This window comes from Anneissia japonica, unplaced genomic scaffold, assembly GCF_011630105.1.
Source record: "Anneissia japonica isolate Jap-2015-1 unplaced genomic scaffold, ASM1163010v1 scaffold287945_len1679841_cov205, whole genome shotgun sequence".
Classification (NCBI taxonomy): domain Eukaryota; kingdom Metazoa; phylum Echinodermata; class Crinoidea; order Comatulida; family Comatulidae; genus Anneissia; species Anneissia japonica.
In genome coordinates, this window is record NW_022753015.1 from 1,651,244 (window position 1) to 1,668,451 (window position 17,208).

General features: G+C 34.6%; 2 protein-coding genes across 2 annotated transcripts; one reads left to right on the forward strand and one right to left on the reverse strand.

Annotated features, from left to right (window-relative positions):
- Positions 1-5,017: 5,017 nt before the first annotated feature.
- LOC117122620 (riboflavin kinase-like) lies at positions 5,018-11,233 on the forward strand. Its single transcript, XM_033268275.1, has 4 exons — positions 5,018-5,414; positions 7,728-7,879; positions 8,388-8,490; positions 9,823-11,233. The coding sequence occupies exons 1-4, from the start codon at positions 5,315-5,317 to the stop codon at positions 9,930-9,932; spliced, it is 465 nt and encodes a 154-aa protein (XP_033124166.1). The 5' UTR covers positions 5,018-5,314; the 3' UTR covers positions 9,933-11,233.
- Positions 11,234-11,342: 109 nt separating this feature from the next.
- On the reverse strand, positions 11,343-17,208 carry LOC117122619 (39S ribosomal protein L9, mitochondrial-like). The gene is made up of 7 exons (XM_033268274.1): positions 17,112-17,208; positions 16,337-16,437; positions 15,669-15,831; positions 15,219-15,385; positions 14,670-14,771; positions 13,589-13,675; positions 11,343-12,447 (listed from the first exon to the last, which is right to left on the reverse strand). The coding sequence occupies exons 2-7, from the start codon at positions 16,418-16,420 to the stop codon at positions 12,307-12,309; spliced, it is 744 nt and encodes a 247-aa protein (XP_033124165.1). The 5' UTR covers positions 16,421-16,437; positions 17,112-17,208; the 3' UTR covers positions 11,343-12,306.

A 17,208-nucleotide genomic window follows, 5' to 3' on the forward strand; every position in this document is an offset into this window, starting at 1 on the left:
TTGGGGGGGGGGGGGGGTGGGGAGCTGGGTGGTGGTCTGTCTCGGTGGCGGATTTAAGGTGGTGGGGAAAGGGCAGCCTGGCCGGAAATAGTACTCTCAGACTTAAATTTGAATATAATTTTCTTTTTTCTCCACTATATTTTGAAAAAAAATAGGAAAGGTAGGCCGGCTGAGCCCTATTGAATCTGCCACTAAATACTCATCATAACATTTGTTTTCAATTTATCCTGCTAATTCTTACATATTTCGTGCAAACTAACGTTCATAAAAATAATGATTTATTATCTACTGTTTAGAACCTGGAAAAACAAATGATAAACCATGTTCTTTCATGAATAAACTTAAAACAGTCACTCCAATTCTATCTTTGCATGGTACAGTATTTTAAAAATCAACGAGAGTTTTTTCCCTTTCTCCTCTTTTTGAATTTCACTTTGTGCGAGCAGATAGCGACAACAGTCTACACTACGGTGAGTGGAAATACTACCGTCTAACTTACGATCAAACAGGACTAACGAGATAGGAAGCACACACAACATTAATTAGCATTTTTATTATAAGGTGATTTACTTATCATGGCAGGGACGGATCCAGAAATTTTCTGACGTGGGTGGGTAAATAGTTGGTTAGGCTGTTTGAGTTGAGAAAATTTTAAGAATATGCCCCTCAGCTATAGACGCTCGGAAATGGCACTCTCAGATGGTAAAAATGCTTTTTCAAAGCAGTCTCCTAGAAAAAATTATTTACTTTTCCCAACGAGAGATCCACTCTCCTCATTCATTCATTCATTCTTTATTTAGCCTTTTATAAAAATCACATTACAATTTGCACATACAGTAAAATAAAAATTCACAATACAGAATAAAACTGAAAACTAAGGAGGCAAGTATCAAAAGCAATTAAAATCGCTGTAGCTCACAAGCTAGTTAATCCATAATTAAATTAAATTTTGACAATTAATGTAAGTGGTCCTGGTCGGTTGGGCAACCCATCCCCAATGGATTAATATGATACATGTCCTTTATGTCCTCTCAGTGACATATCATGCTATTATGTATAAACAAAGCCCTTTTAGATAGGGTGCAATAGAGCGAGGATCCTATGAGTAGGGTCACCGCTCTCCTTTCGCCCTGCTGTGACTGTCACTGAGCTCATGAGTTCCTTTTTTTCCTCTCTCCACCTTTTAACTCTATCAATTTTTTCTCCCTTTTTTACTGAGGACTGACAGGGGAACGGGGCCCTGTAACCCCTCCCCCACTGGATCCTACCCTGCATGATGTCATGGCGAGAATGCGTCAAGCAACAACGGAGTTCGTAAACCGTTTGTGGTATCAATACTTAAAAAGTCGAAATAGACAGACGTATCCGTGTCAAAGGCTGTATAATTATCGTTTAATATAACGGCTAGGCCTATGTAAAATTAAATTAACTAACTATAATTCTTTTGAAATCAGGAAAAACAGGAATATATGTATGCAGATAATATTAAACATTGTTTTCATAATAAATTTAGCCTATGGTAACCATTGCATCCATAAAATCGATGGAGTTGGTTACTGAGATGGTTACGAAATGTACAAACAATTGCGTTTTTACTTAGTATAGGCCTGTCAGGAAATACGCACCGTACTTGGAACAGAGCACAAGTGAATAGACAAAATACATGACAGTCATTCGTAATTGTTCTTGTTCTTTCCTCTCGTTTTGAAAAGTGAGGTTTTAACTATAGAAGATTGGTGAAAAAGTGGTTGGGGGAAAATTGATATGATGCCCCTCCCCCCTACTTTGAAAAGAGGGACCTGTTCCCCCTGTCCCCACGCCCATGAATGTTGGACGAAGCAGGATCTTCTGAATCTATAATGAAGAAACCAGTCCAAAGTTATTTTTTAAATTGTTTTTTTTTTTGTTTTTTTTTTTCTAACGGGAATTTACTTCAAGTCTCGATCGGCCCAACTTCCCCCTCCCCTTTATCGTTGCCTTTCGCATTCGTGTGATGCGGCCGGCAGCCGCATGACAGTGCTTCGATAATTTTCTTGTTTTTTTTAATGATATCCAATTCGACAAACTTGGATGCATTTCCAGCAGTTTGCGTAGTAAGATGTCAAATCGCATCAAAATACCTCCTTGATCATATACTAAAGATCATAAAAAAAGTCCAGGTTGATAGATCAAGAATTGTGTTGACCGTAAACACATTAGCCTGGTTCACGTCAAACTTTATCTAGATAAACCCGTCTTGAAACATAATACGATAATCCCCTAATTGCGTTGAGTTGCACGTTTCATTTTTGACAAATCCATGAAGTAAACCGTTATCGTATTGCACAGTAGTATCATGGAGGAATTGGTATTATTCACAATAAAACCTTCTCAAGATTTTACCCAGGAGAAGAGAACCGGACTTGTCATGACTCATGTTTACGTTAAGCAGGATAAAACATATTAAACCTTTGATGATCAAAATTAGACCAGTTATGCCTATATTTTGTAACCTCATAGGCCTTATATAAATAATATTAGTAATAATAACAATAATGATAAACAAGAGCACTCAGTAGAGAGCATATCTCCGCCCACCGCTAATCTCTTTCTATAAAATAAGCCCTCAACATGTTCCTACTTTCCAACCACCAACCACCATCTACTTGATTAGATCAGTTGATAATTAGTTTTTGAGATATTTGATCTTTGACGTTTTGCTTTGAATGTTCCATATATCCACATCAAAATCGCTTACACATTTTACAGAAAAAAAGCTCTAAGATACAATATACATTATCTCAATCCCTCATCACCACTTTTATTTTTAACACAAAAACTGAGTATAATTGATATTTTTTTTAAACACACGGCAATCTTTATGTACCGATATCATCTATATTAAAAAGTAATTACCTGAAACTTTATTTAAAACATTCGACTCATGACATAATTATCAAACAAGAAATAGAATGAACCTGTGCAATGAGCTGAAAAGTACTAAAATAGGGCAACTTAGCATTTCATACCGAAGAACAAAAATATGAAACAATCTGGCAAGCAATCTGAACGAAAGCCCACTCTAAGTGCATTCAAAAGAGATATACATCAACATTTAATAGCAAACTATAGCAGTTAAAATCATAAAATGAAGTAATATAATAATAATAATAATGGTGATAATAATAATAGCAATAAATACTACTACTACTACTACTACTACTACTACTACTACTACTACTACTACTACTACTACTACTACTACTACTACTACTAATACTACTACTACTACTACTACCACCACCACTATACACATCTAGATGTGTATAAGAAGGGTTGTTCATTCTTAAAGCTCTTGCTTGTTTTGACTACCCTTTTCCATTTTTTGTTGTGTATTATTATCATGCATTCTGATAAATGGAAATAAATTTATTTAAAATTGAATTGAAATTGAAAATGTAATCACTTTGTTTTTCGAACGCCTTTTACTATCAGTTGTACACCTGTTAGCTCCTTAAATCTCCTGGCTTAACACACTGGCTCGTTACTCTTATAGTTGACAAAAAAAGGTTATGTGTTGGTGTTGAAATGGAAATAATATGCAAATATTAATATGGGGATTGGTTTTTAGCGTCAATAGCGTAAAGATGCATTAAAAATCGTCCCAATCAGTTCCGAAAAAAGTGAAGTTAGAACAGCTTTACTGTAATTGTACTAATTTAAATAGTATTTATCACAAAGCTCTTTAATTTCTGCATACGGTAATACGACATGAAAAACTATTCTGCCAATTGTCATTTTTATCTATGGATCCATTTTTGAGATATTCACATCTGGACCTAATTTAATGGCCCTAGAATGCACATCCGAATTTGGATCGTCACCAAAACTTAATAATTTCTTCCTTGTAACTTGGTTAAACTTTCACGTAAGATTCATCAGTTGATTGCTGTTTGAAATATTTGATCAAAACCCTACTCCGGTGGTCACCAAAATTTGAACATTTCTTCATCGAAACATGACAAAATATTCTGGGTAGTCATTTAGAGCTATTGATTATTCTTAGAGATATCTAAGTCTGGGACCTTAGTATTTAAATGATCCTCAAATTCACACACCTGAATTTGGATCGTCACAAACACTTAATAATTTCCTTGTTGGGGCTGAGGTGGTGGACTCTCTCAGGCACCCATGGGTGCAGAGCATGGGAATGGATAAACGTCCCCGGGTGGCGCCAGAATTTGCCCGACGGGGTGGGGGGGGGAGCCGTGGTCCCCGACGGCGGCCCGATGTCCCCGGACGATCAAGGGGGAAATTTTCCCCGACGAGAACAAAGTGGGCGTGGTAGAACGTCGCTTTAAATGCCTCGAAAGTGGTCTAGGAAACGAAAATTTCTCTCACATCATGCCCCAACCACGGTGGGGCTGAGGTGGTGGCCACACGACTTTGAGGTAGGTCGAGTATATTAAATACATCAAAGAAAGTGTTTCATTAGTTTTATTTTCTATTGTATATACATCACTCGTATTAGGATCTGTTGTTGCTGAAAATCCCTGATTAAAAATCATGAGCCTAATTTGCTGGCGCTGTTATCTAGACTAAATGATAATGGTTAATATTTTACTGTATAAAAGTGTCTTTCCAGCCATCTAAAGGTACTATTTTCTCAAGTTTTCTCACCCCGGCCCTAACCATGGTGGGGCTGAGGTGGTTGTGGACTTGTAAATACATCAAGGGAATGTTTTTAAGTTTTCTGTGTACATCAGATCTCTGAGGTTGCCAAAAATCACTGATACTTTTGACTATACAAATGGTGATGTGATGACGAATTTTACTATATAAAAGTGTCATTTCCGGCCATCTACAGGTACTATTTCCTTAAATTTTTGCACGCACCACTACCGCCAAATCCTGCATCCACCACAGCTTTTTGGTAAGATTTTTGTACGTGTGAATCGGGTATTGGTTGCAGTTTGTGTAATCTTCGTTTACTCTTGATCTCTAGAGGGCGCAGAGCATTTTTTAATCTTTTGATCCATCACGTTTTTACACTACACGCGTCGATCGTACGTGCACGCAACATTCCGGGTGTTGTGGATTGGAAAGATTAGAGTACTCTGTTGACCTTTTGTTAAAGTCGTTGGTTTGACGTAATTTCATAGCAATCTTACACTACTTATTCTTTTCTAATGTAAAAAAATCTCACTCTGAAGAGTTTCAACGACGAAACAGTAGCTAGGCCCCTAGGCTAGGCCTGAATTACATAAAATAGCCAATCGACAGCAGCACTCCACCACTGTCAGCGCTTGTGGGCTAGCCAGTCAGAGAAGTAGACATGGAGATAAACGATTTTTCAAAACACATTCCGTATTTCACCCGTGGTGAAGTAGTGAAAGGTTTTGGAAGAGGAAGTAAAGAACTTGGTATTCCAACAGGCAAGTTAAAACCTTTTCCGTCCTTGCTTTAAAGTTTAGGACTTAATTAAGTGAATATTTCTGACTTTTTAATATTTAAGAATTTTGTTTTGAAGATGGTGATGTTATTGTAAAGCCCATTCCCGGCAAAATTTAACTAAGAAAATAATTTTTTTAGAAAAAATGCATAGGCCTACTACAGGCCTAGGCCTATGCATTACTTCTAATTATAATTAGCATTAATTTTAGTTTTATGAAAAAAGTTGGAAAAAAAATGAGAAATAGAGACTATTTCTCATAGGAGTACTATTTTCTTGATGACTTTAGAGATTTTAGATTGCATCTGCTGGAATGCTCTCGCTTTTGTTTATACTTTAATATTTGAGATCTGGACGCCGCCTAAGTAAGAACATCAAGGTGCAGAACATCAACTCCTTTTTACCGCTTTCCATCCGTATGCTTAACGACAATCTTCATTAACTTAATGTATGGTCTGTTGTATTGTATATTAATATATGTTATTATATGATATTTGTATGCAAACTTTATTTAATTGTATGTATTTTTGAGCTTTGAACAACCTATGTAATTTCCGTGAGGACAAATAAACTTGAATCTGAATCTGAATCTTTATACAGTCAAGCGTCGGAGGTAGGCAGGGTAATTGTTTCGCGAACCCGCCGCATTTCTATCATACTTGTTTTTTTTTTTACCTCACCCACCACTGCTATGAACTCTGAAGCAAGATAACATTTTTTAATTCATCCTACAATTATAGTTATTAATTTATCTGTTTTACTGGACTGTTTACATGGCCGATGCGATTATGAGCGATAAATAAAGTGTGCCCTCTCTAATGAGATTGGTTTTTGTACTTTGCATCTCGCACACTGCGGTCAATCGAGTAGGCCTGAGATATGTTTGTTTAATTGTCGAAATCTTGGTCAGAATAATTTTTTAACAAATTTGAAATAATTCCAGTGAAATTATATTTATTTATTTACTGTTCTAATTATTTATATAGTATAGTACAGCAGGCTACTGCCGTCTCAATGGCAAAACTACTAATTATATTTTTGTGCAGCCGAGTAATTGTTATGAATAAGGACAAAGACCAATCTTATACTTTATACTTTGCTAATGATTTTCAATCCTTTTGGTACATTTTTTCATTTGCTTAGTTACAGTAAGTCCATTTCCCAAGTAATGCAATTGCATTACAAGGTAGATTTATTTAATTTATCTACCTTGTTACTTTAAAAATCAATCATTTTACAATCTTTATTCTACAGTATTTGTCATGTTTCAAAAGAAAAACACATAAAATCGTTGTATGGTTACATATCACTTTTGCTGGTATAGTTAAGGGTAGGCATACCTACAGTAAAGATAAAGACATTACAAATAGGATACATTTTGTTACAAATAACTTTTAATTATTTGTTTATCTAAACCTTTTTATATACTTTACTTAAGTCCAAAATTTATCTTTATTTTGGGTAATATTTTCTATGTATACTATGTGTAATAACTAAGCTGTGAACATTTTTATGTAAACTGTAAATGAAATAAATATTGAAATTTAATAAATATTATTACTATTTATTAAATATTGAAATTTAATAAATAATAATAATAAATAAAGAAATGTAAGGCAAGACTTTTTTTTCCTTTTTTCGCACAGGGAAAAAATTTTTATTACCAAAAACATCCAAACAGAGAAAAAAATAAAATGTTATAGTTGAATGTAAACAGTGTAGTAATGGAATGGTTAAATGCTTTAAATTCATAAAATTAGGAGGAAATATACAAAATCTTGTTTTTGGAGATTTGAAGGCAGCAGCGGGCATAATTTTTTTTGTGGTGGCGGATGTATTAATTGGCCAAAATTAAAATTTTATTTTTATTGGCCATCATTATTGGCGAGTGGTGGATTCACTAAGGGGTCTATCACAATTATCAACATTTTCACAAGTGTACAAAGAGTACAGTACTCTTTTTTCGATACCCTCTCACTCCCCTCTGAAAGTGTATAAAAAAAATGTTGATTTTGCAAAACCATTGTGACATCAGCTAAAACAATGTACTTGGTTGCTAAAAAAATAAGTATTATATCCATGGTTACATTATAATTTAATCATTATTTTACATATTGCATGTTATATTGAATAAAAATTTTGATGCATATGTAAAAGTGTACAAATTTGTCTACCCCAGGCCCTCCTCCCTAGCGTGCTGTTTGTGCACTTGTGAAAATGTTAAACGACCCCTAAACAATATATACAAAATGTCTCGCCTAAATAATAATAAATACATGGTTTTTTTTTTCTGCAGCTAATTTTCCAATTGAAATTGTAAATGATTTACCAAAGGACTTTCCCACAGGTGTGTATTATGGATGGGGTTGTGTTAATGATGGGCAAGTGTACAAAATGGTCATGAGTATAGGATGGAATCCATTCTATAAAAATGAACAAAAATCAATGGTAAGAAATTTCCAACTAGTTTTTATATTTTATTTTTTTAACATTATCTGTATATTTGATGTATTAATGCATTAAAAAAATATATCTCAATCAGCATGTTTCGAAGTGTCATACGTCATCATTAGGTACTGTATATGTATATTTCCAATGAAAAAAATTGTTTGTAAAGAAAAATAAATAGTCATTGTAGGCAGCCTGTAAAATTAATATAGTTTATGCAAACTTCATTGTTTTAAAAACATTTCCATTAGATATTTATTTGATTTTGAAGAGAAAATAAAGTTTTAGGTAATAAGGAGGAGTGCAATTTACCATGGTTGGGGCTCATGCCTCTTAATCTCCACTCCTGAGATGTTCTTACTGTAGTCATAAGATTTAAAGTCAAGCATAACAACCATTCTACACCACTACTAGTAAAAATAGTGGGACAAAGAAGGATAAACAAACCTGAGACCATTGCTTTGTATTTTTATTACAATTATTTCTTTTCTTTTATAATATCTTTCAGGAGACTCACATTATTCATAAATTTGATGAAGATTTTTATGGTTCAACTCTAAGTTTAATTATTTTGGGGTATATACGCCCAGAAAAGAATTTTAACTCTTTAGGTAAGTTACTCTAAATGTAAATTGATTGCTTGCTGGATCCTGAATAAATTGGTTGGTTATTTCACAGACCCTTTAAAATTTCAAATTTGTATACTATACTGCAGTGGCTCCAAAAATTTGCTGACAAAGGGATTGACATGTCCAACAGAGAGTTCTGAACCAAGGGGCCGACTAGAGCATCGGAGTCCTGGAATAAAAAATAACTGGTCAGTGGTAGGGTTCACAGGGGACTTTTTACGGCTTAATATGGTCCAAATTGTGTTTATTAGGGATTTGCAATCAAAATAACGTTACTTACATAGGCAAATTATTATTTTTTTTAAATTCTGATCCGTCGACCTTGCATTGGCGTGGGACAACAGGTCCAGGCCTGTCCGACTAGGGAAAATTCTCCCTGCCCATTCCCACCCACCCCTTGCTGCCGCCACCTCTGATCCTATATTTATATCTTCTCGGTGTGCACTTACACATTGGTTTTGATTGCAATAAAATATTTATGCTGTGAAGCAAGCTTTATTGCATTTGTTCATGATTTCATCAATGTTTTTTTTGTTATTTATTCATGTCATATTTTAGTGGAGATGTAGCTTGGTGGTTAACATTCTTGCCTTTCATTCTCAGGGTCCTGGGTTCAAATCCTGTAACTAGTATATTTTCTCTTTTTTTATCGTAAGAAATGGTGCACACGCCCCCAGAGCTTTTTATGCTCAAGTAGTTTAAAATCACATTAACACCTTATTTTTTATAGTACCCATCCCCTTAGTCATCAAGTTCACCCCATCAGACTCCATCCCCCAATTTCAAGATCCCTAGATACACCGCTCTTCCTAAGCTTTGGAATGAGACTTGAAAGCTATGCACACATTGGATTAATTTTGACCAAGATGAAGAGTAACTCTGTAACTCTACCTCACTTAAATCATACTGCTGTTCATCATAGTTTAAGACCACTGTTTGTAGTAGGTTTTAAAGTAGTAAGGTTTTGTGCGTGCATGATCAGTCTAATTGTTCTGTAGATGCATTCTGTATAACATACGTTGAGGAAGATTTAACCGAATTAGAATGTTTACATTTGAAAATTCTCCTCAGAAAAAAGCAGCATGGTTATTGGCAATGTTCATGCAGTCAAAGTCTATTGTAAACACAGTTTAGTTTATTGTGCATCATATTATTTCAAATATAATTAAAAAGGCCATTCAATATCAGCTCACCTTCCGATAATAATAGTCGCGTTCTAAAAATATAGTTTAAAAAAAATTTAAGCAGTTTTTAATAATAAAATCTTCTCATTAAGACTTGTCATATAAATAAAGTTTATTCTTGTGATTTCAGATGAATTAGTAGCAGCTATAAAGTCAGATATAGCTGAGGCCGAAAGCCAGTTGGATAAAGCAGACAAGATTATACATCGAGAAAACAACTACTTCAAAGAGTTGAAATGAGAGCAGAATTTTGCAGACTGCAGCACACTAGCTTCCAAACACAGGCATATCTAAGTGTTTTGACATGGGGTAGGGAGGCCTGATCTGGGGATCAACAGGAAAGTGAGGGGATCTGATCTGATGGGGATGCAATAGGAGGGGATAAATAGATGAATGAGGTGATGGTTTTTTAACCTCCTTTATGTACTGTAATTTTTTTCTGGCAAATTTCCATTTCAATTGCAGATCTGAGGACCAACATTATTTTTTTTTTAAATTCTGGTGTTGGGGGTAGGGTAAATGATCTATATTGCCTTCCTTAGGTACAGGTATGCCTTGTTGTAGGCATACTGCAGTCCTCATTGCTGACTGTGGTACACAAGCTTACAATGTTTGTCAAGTTCTTTATGCAGACTGCACCACACTAGCTTTTAATATATGGGTCGAGTCCATAATGCTGAATCTTTACCTGTTTATGGGCTGGGCCTAGTTGTTTGCATACTGTAGGCTGTAGTACAATACAGTAGCTTTCACTATGGTATTTGTTAAGTGTGTAATTCTGTAGGCAGAATGCTAGCTTTCCATATTTATTAATCCAGTTCTTTATACAGACAGTACACTAGCTTTGAATGGTCCACTAAAATGTTTCTAATCTTGGGAAAATTTCCATAACAGAGTTGATCTCCAGAAAAATTTAACAAAGGTGATTAATGTCTATGTTATAAGAGTGTAGCTAAAGATCTTTATACACTACTGTACTAAGTTTTATGTGGAGATATGTGTGAGTTGCCCATGTGTGGGCATCATGAGGATAGATGTCATAGTACAACCGCATACTCTACGTATAGACAAACCATATGTATTTGTCACTGTAAACTAGAGTGTGTTGGATTGGATTGAATATGCAGTTGGTCCATTTAGCCCAACAATTTTGCTGATCTAAAATTGAGTTTCAGTATATGCTTCATTATATTCCACATTATTTTTTTACTTTGATTTCTGTTAAAGGTCAAATCACAGAAGTGATCTGAAATTTTGTGGTTTTAAATTTAAATACAGTATTGCAGAATGCATGAAAATTATGGATGTTTCCTTATGGAGTAAATGTAAAGACTCACAACTTAATCCCCCCCAATAGTCAGTGTGTTATTGCTTGAAATCCATGCTTCCATATAAATCAACTCTTGTTGAAACATATGGTTGATAATCTTTAACCTCAGGTCTTTATTGTCTCGGTATTTAAGAGAACTAAGTACTGTATTATAATGTTGGCAATATTTGTGGATTAAAATACTGCACTGTACAATGGACTTGCAATTTTGCAGATTTTGTTGCTGAAAGGGAGCAATTGTCTGATGACCTGTGTGTGCAATACAGTACACAATGCATACTGTACTAGAAGGCTAAGAAAGTTCATTTGAACTCACAAAGTAGGAGGATATATATATTATTTTAAACAAAGTGTCTTTCATAAATGAACAGTATCATATCTATTTAACAATGTTTAGATAGGTTAGCTCTTGAACATACTCATGGAGGCTGCCAAAAGGATAAATTTTTTATAATGAAAGCCTCCAACAAATTAATTGTAAGCCAACCAATTATATAGCTCATTGCAAGTATGTGCTGTATATGAAGTTTTACCATAAAAGGAAAATAAGTTTTATTGTTTGAAATTTATAACACATAGTGAACCTAATGTCACAAACTAATGTGTTTTAATTATATTTTTGTTGAATAATATAAAGATTAACAATTTGGATAAATTATACAAAGTTTAAATTTAAGAATGTTGATCAAATCAATTTATATTTTACATGTATCAGCACAATGCTAAGTATTAAATAAATTTACCCACGATGCTTATTTTGACAGAGCACAACAGCAGCACACAACAGCGACAGTGAAACCTATTATATTCCTTATGGAAAGCCACAATTCACACAAATTGTGCGTGACATGTCACTCAGCAAAGAATAACGCAATAGGATATTTTGACCAATTAGTGAGCATAAAGATGAAATGTTTATTTTTATTTTTGCTCAATGTGTACGTAGATTGTACAACGGAGTTGTCGCTGTTGCATGCTGCTGTGTGTTATGTGTAAATGTGTAAATTGGCATTAAAAGTGGTTGGATTTTTGCAGAAATATTGCTTCTATTCTGTGATACTTTTGTACTTTTTATCAATCAAGCTTATTGTACTGTAGAAGGTGTAAATAGTTGCCACCAGAGTTCCTTCAGTATTGTTTCACTCTCTCTGTTATACAGAGTACAAGAACTATGAAGCAATGTTGTATAAAGTTTTTTTCAGTGGCACCTTTTGCCCATCATACATAACTGAAATTGAAGTAATATCTCTCAAGACACTAACTGCCCACCATACATTTTCTCTTTCATGTCTTTTGCTGTTTTTCAAGTTCTGCTAGTCTTGCTGCCTCTTCCTCTGCTAACTTTCTTGCTTTCTTTGCTCTTCTAGATTTGTCTATAGCTTTAATTACTTCCATGGCAACTGGTACCGTGGCAATACCATTTATCTACATTCGCCAAAATAATGATATAACACAAGATGAACATAGTTACTCCAAAAAATATAACATCTTCATACATTCAATACTTTTATCATTTAAAATTTTCATTTCAGCAATTCAAAAAATACTTAATATAAATGATGGGTTATCTGGTAGGTTGTGAATTATTTGGAATGAAACTAGGAATGGCCATAGTATACATAACTAGGTATTTACACACTAAATTGCCATACGTGATCCAATAAGCGCCTCCCTCATACAAGGGTCGCACCAAAGTGTTATTTTTCAAGTACGGCATGTGCTGCATAGCATTTATAAGGCATTCTAGGCGAGAATATTTTTTTAAAGATTATCGGAAGGGGGCTGAATAAAACTAATTTATTGCTTAATGTAAAATAGGATGGTTAAATGCTTCAAATTTATATAATTAGGAAGAAATATACATATCTTATCTTTGGCGATTTTAAGGCAGCGGAGGGCACAATAAAAATTTTTTTTAATTTTATTTTTTTCTGAAATTTCCATGTTTTCGTGTCGGTGGGTGTGCTAATTGGCCAAAAATAAAATTTTTTAAATTCAAAATCATCAATATTTGCAGTCAGCGGGTTCGCTAAACAAGGTATAAAAAAAGTCTCGCCCTATGTTGAATAAAACTCTCGCAGAGAAAACATAGCCAAGATGCTTTGACTTCCTGTACTGTTGGAAATATTAAAACAGTTTCTCAAATTAAATAATAACACTACAGTACTTTGTATCAACTACTGTCCGCGAATAAATATGTTATAAGCACCACCTATGAAGTCATTCAAAACTGTATTAGTAATAGTAGGTCAGGAGCAAGTACAAGTGAGACTTTTTATACCTTTTTCGTGAATACGCCGCCTGCCAATAACGATGATTTCTAATAAAAATAAAATTTTTGGCCAATTGACACCCCCTGCCGCCACGAAAAAATAGAAATTTCAGAAAAAAAAGTTCATTCCTTCATTTTAATTATGCCTGCTGCTGCTGCCTTGAAATCTCCAAAAATAAGATATGTACAGTACATTTCTTCCTAATTATATAAGTTTAGTGCATTACCACACTGTTTATATTCACCAATAAAATTTGTTTATTATTTTCTCCGTCTGGATTTTTTTTCACTTACCGTTACTTTCACCTCATACATTCCATATTCATTCGTAATTTCTTTTGTAGGCATTGTGAGAGCATGGTCTGCAACCATAACACCTAGCTGCAAAAATAAAAATTGAATTCTCATAATTTACTATATTTCTGAAGTGAGTTTAAAGAAAAACGTTTGACACATATACTAGCTGTCCCATGTATACATGTCATAGGTGCTTGCTTTTATTTCAAAGGTCAGTAGGTCAATAGTGATATATCACACCAAGAAAAAAACAATAAATTGCTTATCCAGAGGGGAGGAGGTACAGGGGACCAAGACACATTTCCCCCTCCCAAATGTGACTGTCAAAACTGGCAAATTCATTACCAAAAACTGAATCCAAGAAATGAGAACTACATCACCCATCCCACATAAAAAATAAAAATGCCCCATTTGTCTGTGTTGCAGGCTCAGTAACAATATAATTGGTAATTGTTATTATCGAGATGGAATAGACAATAACTGGATATGCTACAGGAGAATCAAGTATTATTGGTGTAATTTTTGCACAACCTGACGTGAAAATGTACTGAATACTCAGTACGTGTAAAAACACTTGCAAAAAAAAATCGGAAGTTGTTCTTGGGGGGAACTCGAACCCACGATCTCCAGATCACTAGCCTGGCATCATACCTCTAGACCACCAAGCTTGCGCCGATGGCCAGGTTTTGAATTCAAGCCCAAGTAAGCAGCGGACACTGCAATGTGAATGGCAATTGTTATTATTGAGATGAAATAGACAATAACTGGATTTGCGTCTGGAGAATCAAGTATCAGTGTAATTTTTGCCCAACCTGATGTGAAAATGTACTGAATAAATATTTAAAATGTGTTAAAACACGGAAAAAAAAATTGTTTTTATCGGGGGTGGGGGAGGACTCGAATCAACGATCTACCCTGGCCATCAGATCCAAGCTAGGTGGTCTAGAGATATGATGCCAGGCTAGTAAAAAACTACACCTATAACGTTATAATTCTATTGTACTTTCAAGTGTTCATATATAAAATTTGTATAGTTGTATACAGTATTAGCTAAATATGGGACATATTTAAGTCTTACATTCTTCTTGAAGGCATGGAGCACCTCTTCCCTGCATAGTGTCCAATCAAGCTCCGGTCTCATCTCTACAGTTAAAGTCTTCTGCTTCAGGTATTCAATTGTCTGGAAAAAATAATTTCCATTTTGTTTTGTTACTAAAATATTATATACGCCTCGAAAGAATAAATGCTTTTTGAGGTCCTTCACAGAGTGAATGCTCTCTATATATAGCTATATGGGTCTGATAAGTTGAATATTACAATGAAAATATTTTGATGATCAATATATATTACACTAGGAGGCTGTCAGGAGTACCAGTCAATGTGCAACTCCAAGGACATAACTATATCAGAATGATAAGAACATTATATACTTTAATAAATATTTGTAGAGTGTTCAACACAGGTGTATACAATGCATGTGGCATATGTGAACATATGTCTTTGGAAGACAAATCAGAAGAGAGTACACTTCATAGCTAAATCGCATTACTTAGAACACCTTGTGTGAACATCGCTCTCAAACCAAAGAGGGCACACTTCTCCAAGGTATTTATATTAGGTTGTTTACCCTGCGTGCTGATGGTGTAAGCTTGGCATCTTCGCCTTGCTCTTCTCGAACTGCTGCCAGCTCTTCTATATTTTCTGGTGTTGCATATGTGGCAAGCTGGTTCATTAGTAATTTATTCCTACCAACTCTTTTAGTAACAGTAACTATTTCTCCCTTCAAGCCAATTTCTGTGAAAAAAAAATATCAGTCATTTTGAAGTTTAATATATAATCAGTGGTGTGCATACAAAATAAGGTGATTTTTATCAAATTAGTCGTGATTTTGTTTCTTCTAACATTTTCCAGGGGGGGGGGGAGAGAGACGACAGAGGCCCCAAGTTTTTTCAGGGGTGTGCACCCCCCTCCCTCCATACACACTCCATAGATACACGATTGTATATAATTTTTTTTTCATGTTAAATGGATTTCTATTTAGAAAATGGCATTGATTCTAACCTATTAAGATACTTACTTGGGACATCTTGCAAAAGTATCAACTGCAGATGACCTTGGGGTTTTAAGTTCAGGTTTTCCTCCACATAAAAAACTTTATGTCTTTTTTTCATTTTCCTCGGATATTCTTCACCAAACTTCGGCAAACCTGCTGGTGTAACCCGCCGAACTATCACTGTGTTCTAAAAACAATAATTTTTATACATATTTATGTTTAAAAAAAAACCTACGCACATAATCAAATTAAGGTACAGTTTAAATTATTGAAGTATTTTTACTGTATACTGCCTTTTGCATACAGGGATACAAGGAACGATTACACATTGTTATAGACAGTGATGTAGACCACACAGAGCCGCACCACCAAATACATAAGGATTATAATATTTGTGCACAGAATTGGTTTCTGGAAAAAAAAACAGCTGTGAAACTCTATGTACAGTGGGTTCCTTCAGAAGGTGAATAGGGCAGTACTCTGGGGGATGATTCTCTACTTTTTCTTGTTGAAACATATTAAATGTATTGTGTTCTTTAATGGCTGCATAAGCCACAATGCACACAGGACCAACTGCTTAAACATCTCAAGATGGTGCTCTATTGAATTTTACATTTCTCTCTGTTCATTTAATTTGCACCTTATTTATTAAAATTCGCAGAATGCTTATTCATTTTGTTCACAAGACTCACCCTGATTTGTTCTTTTATTACAGCAGACTTCCAGAAAGACTGTAGCAGTTGGCAACCCACTTTAGTTCCGAAGTTCCAACTCATCTTGAATGTTTAGAAAACTGTGATGAAAAATAATAGAATTGATTTGAAAAATAACAATAGTGTGTTCACATTGGTAGAGTGCCGTAGCTGCATTTTTATGCAAAAATTGGAAGAAATAAGATTAGGTGCAGTTCCACTGACACGCTCCCCAACCTCCTGAAAAAAAAGACATCATAAATACAACAAATAAATACATGTATTCTTATATCTATTCAATATCTTTTGCACATTCTTAAATCAGGTGGCAGCTAATTGAAGGATTTTGTAGTAAAAGTCTGTAATTCAGCAAAACTGAATTTACGATTGTCCCCAAATCACTGCAAAAACTGTGTAAATAAAAATATAAAAATAGCCACTACCAAAATAAAATAAAATTTTGATGATTTTTAGTGTATATTCAAAAATAAATAAATTTGGGAAAATGAATGTATGTATGCCTCTGGACCTAGGCAATTTTCTGCAGTAAATGGATCACTTCCTCCACTACAACAAAACAGTAACTTAACAACGTTTTCACACACGGATCTGGATCATTAATTTGATCTTGGGCCTAGCTAGCCTAGGCCAGGGCCTAGTCTTGTCTTTCCAGGCCCCCTCTATACTCCATCTAGAGCAGGCTGAAATTCACTTTATGTTGATGCAAATAAACATAATATACTGTATTTCATAGAGGAATAATTTGGTAACATACCTATTACAAGAAACAGCTAGATTAATAAAAATACATAATCTTTTTGAAACACATGGAGCAACCTACGGCCCTGACACAAACAGCGCCACCAATAATT

Coding starts and splice junctions, on each gene's coding strand:
- LOC117122619 (XM_033268274.1), bottom strand. CDS start 16,420: ATGAGTTGGAACTTCGGAACTAAAGTGGGTTGCCAACTGCTACAGTCT. Junction 15,832..16,336: donor TAATAAAAGAACAAATCAGG/GTGAGTCTTGTG, acceptor TATTGTTTTTAG/AACACAGTGATAGTTCGGCG. Junction 12,448..13,588: donor TGTATGAGGTGAAAGTAACG/GTAAGTGAAAAA, acceptor TGGCGAATGTAG/ATAAATGGTATTGCCACGGT.
- LOC117122620 (XM_033268275.1), top strand. CDS start 5,315: ATGGAGATAAACGATTTTTCAAAACACATTCCGTATTTCACCCGTGGT. Junction 7,880..8,387: donor AAAATGAACAAAAATCAATG/GTAAGAAATTTC, acceptor AATATCTTTCAG/GAGACTCACATTATTCATAA. Junction 8,491..9,822: donor AAAGAATTTTAACTCTTTAG/GTAAGTTACTCT, acceptor TTGTGATTTCAG/ATGAATTAGTAGCAGCTATA.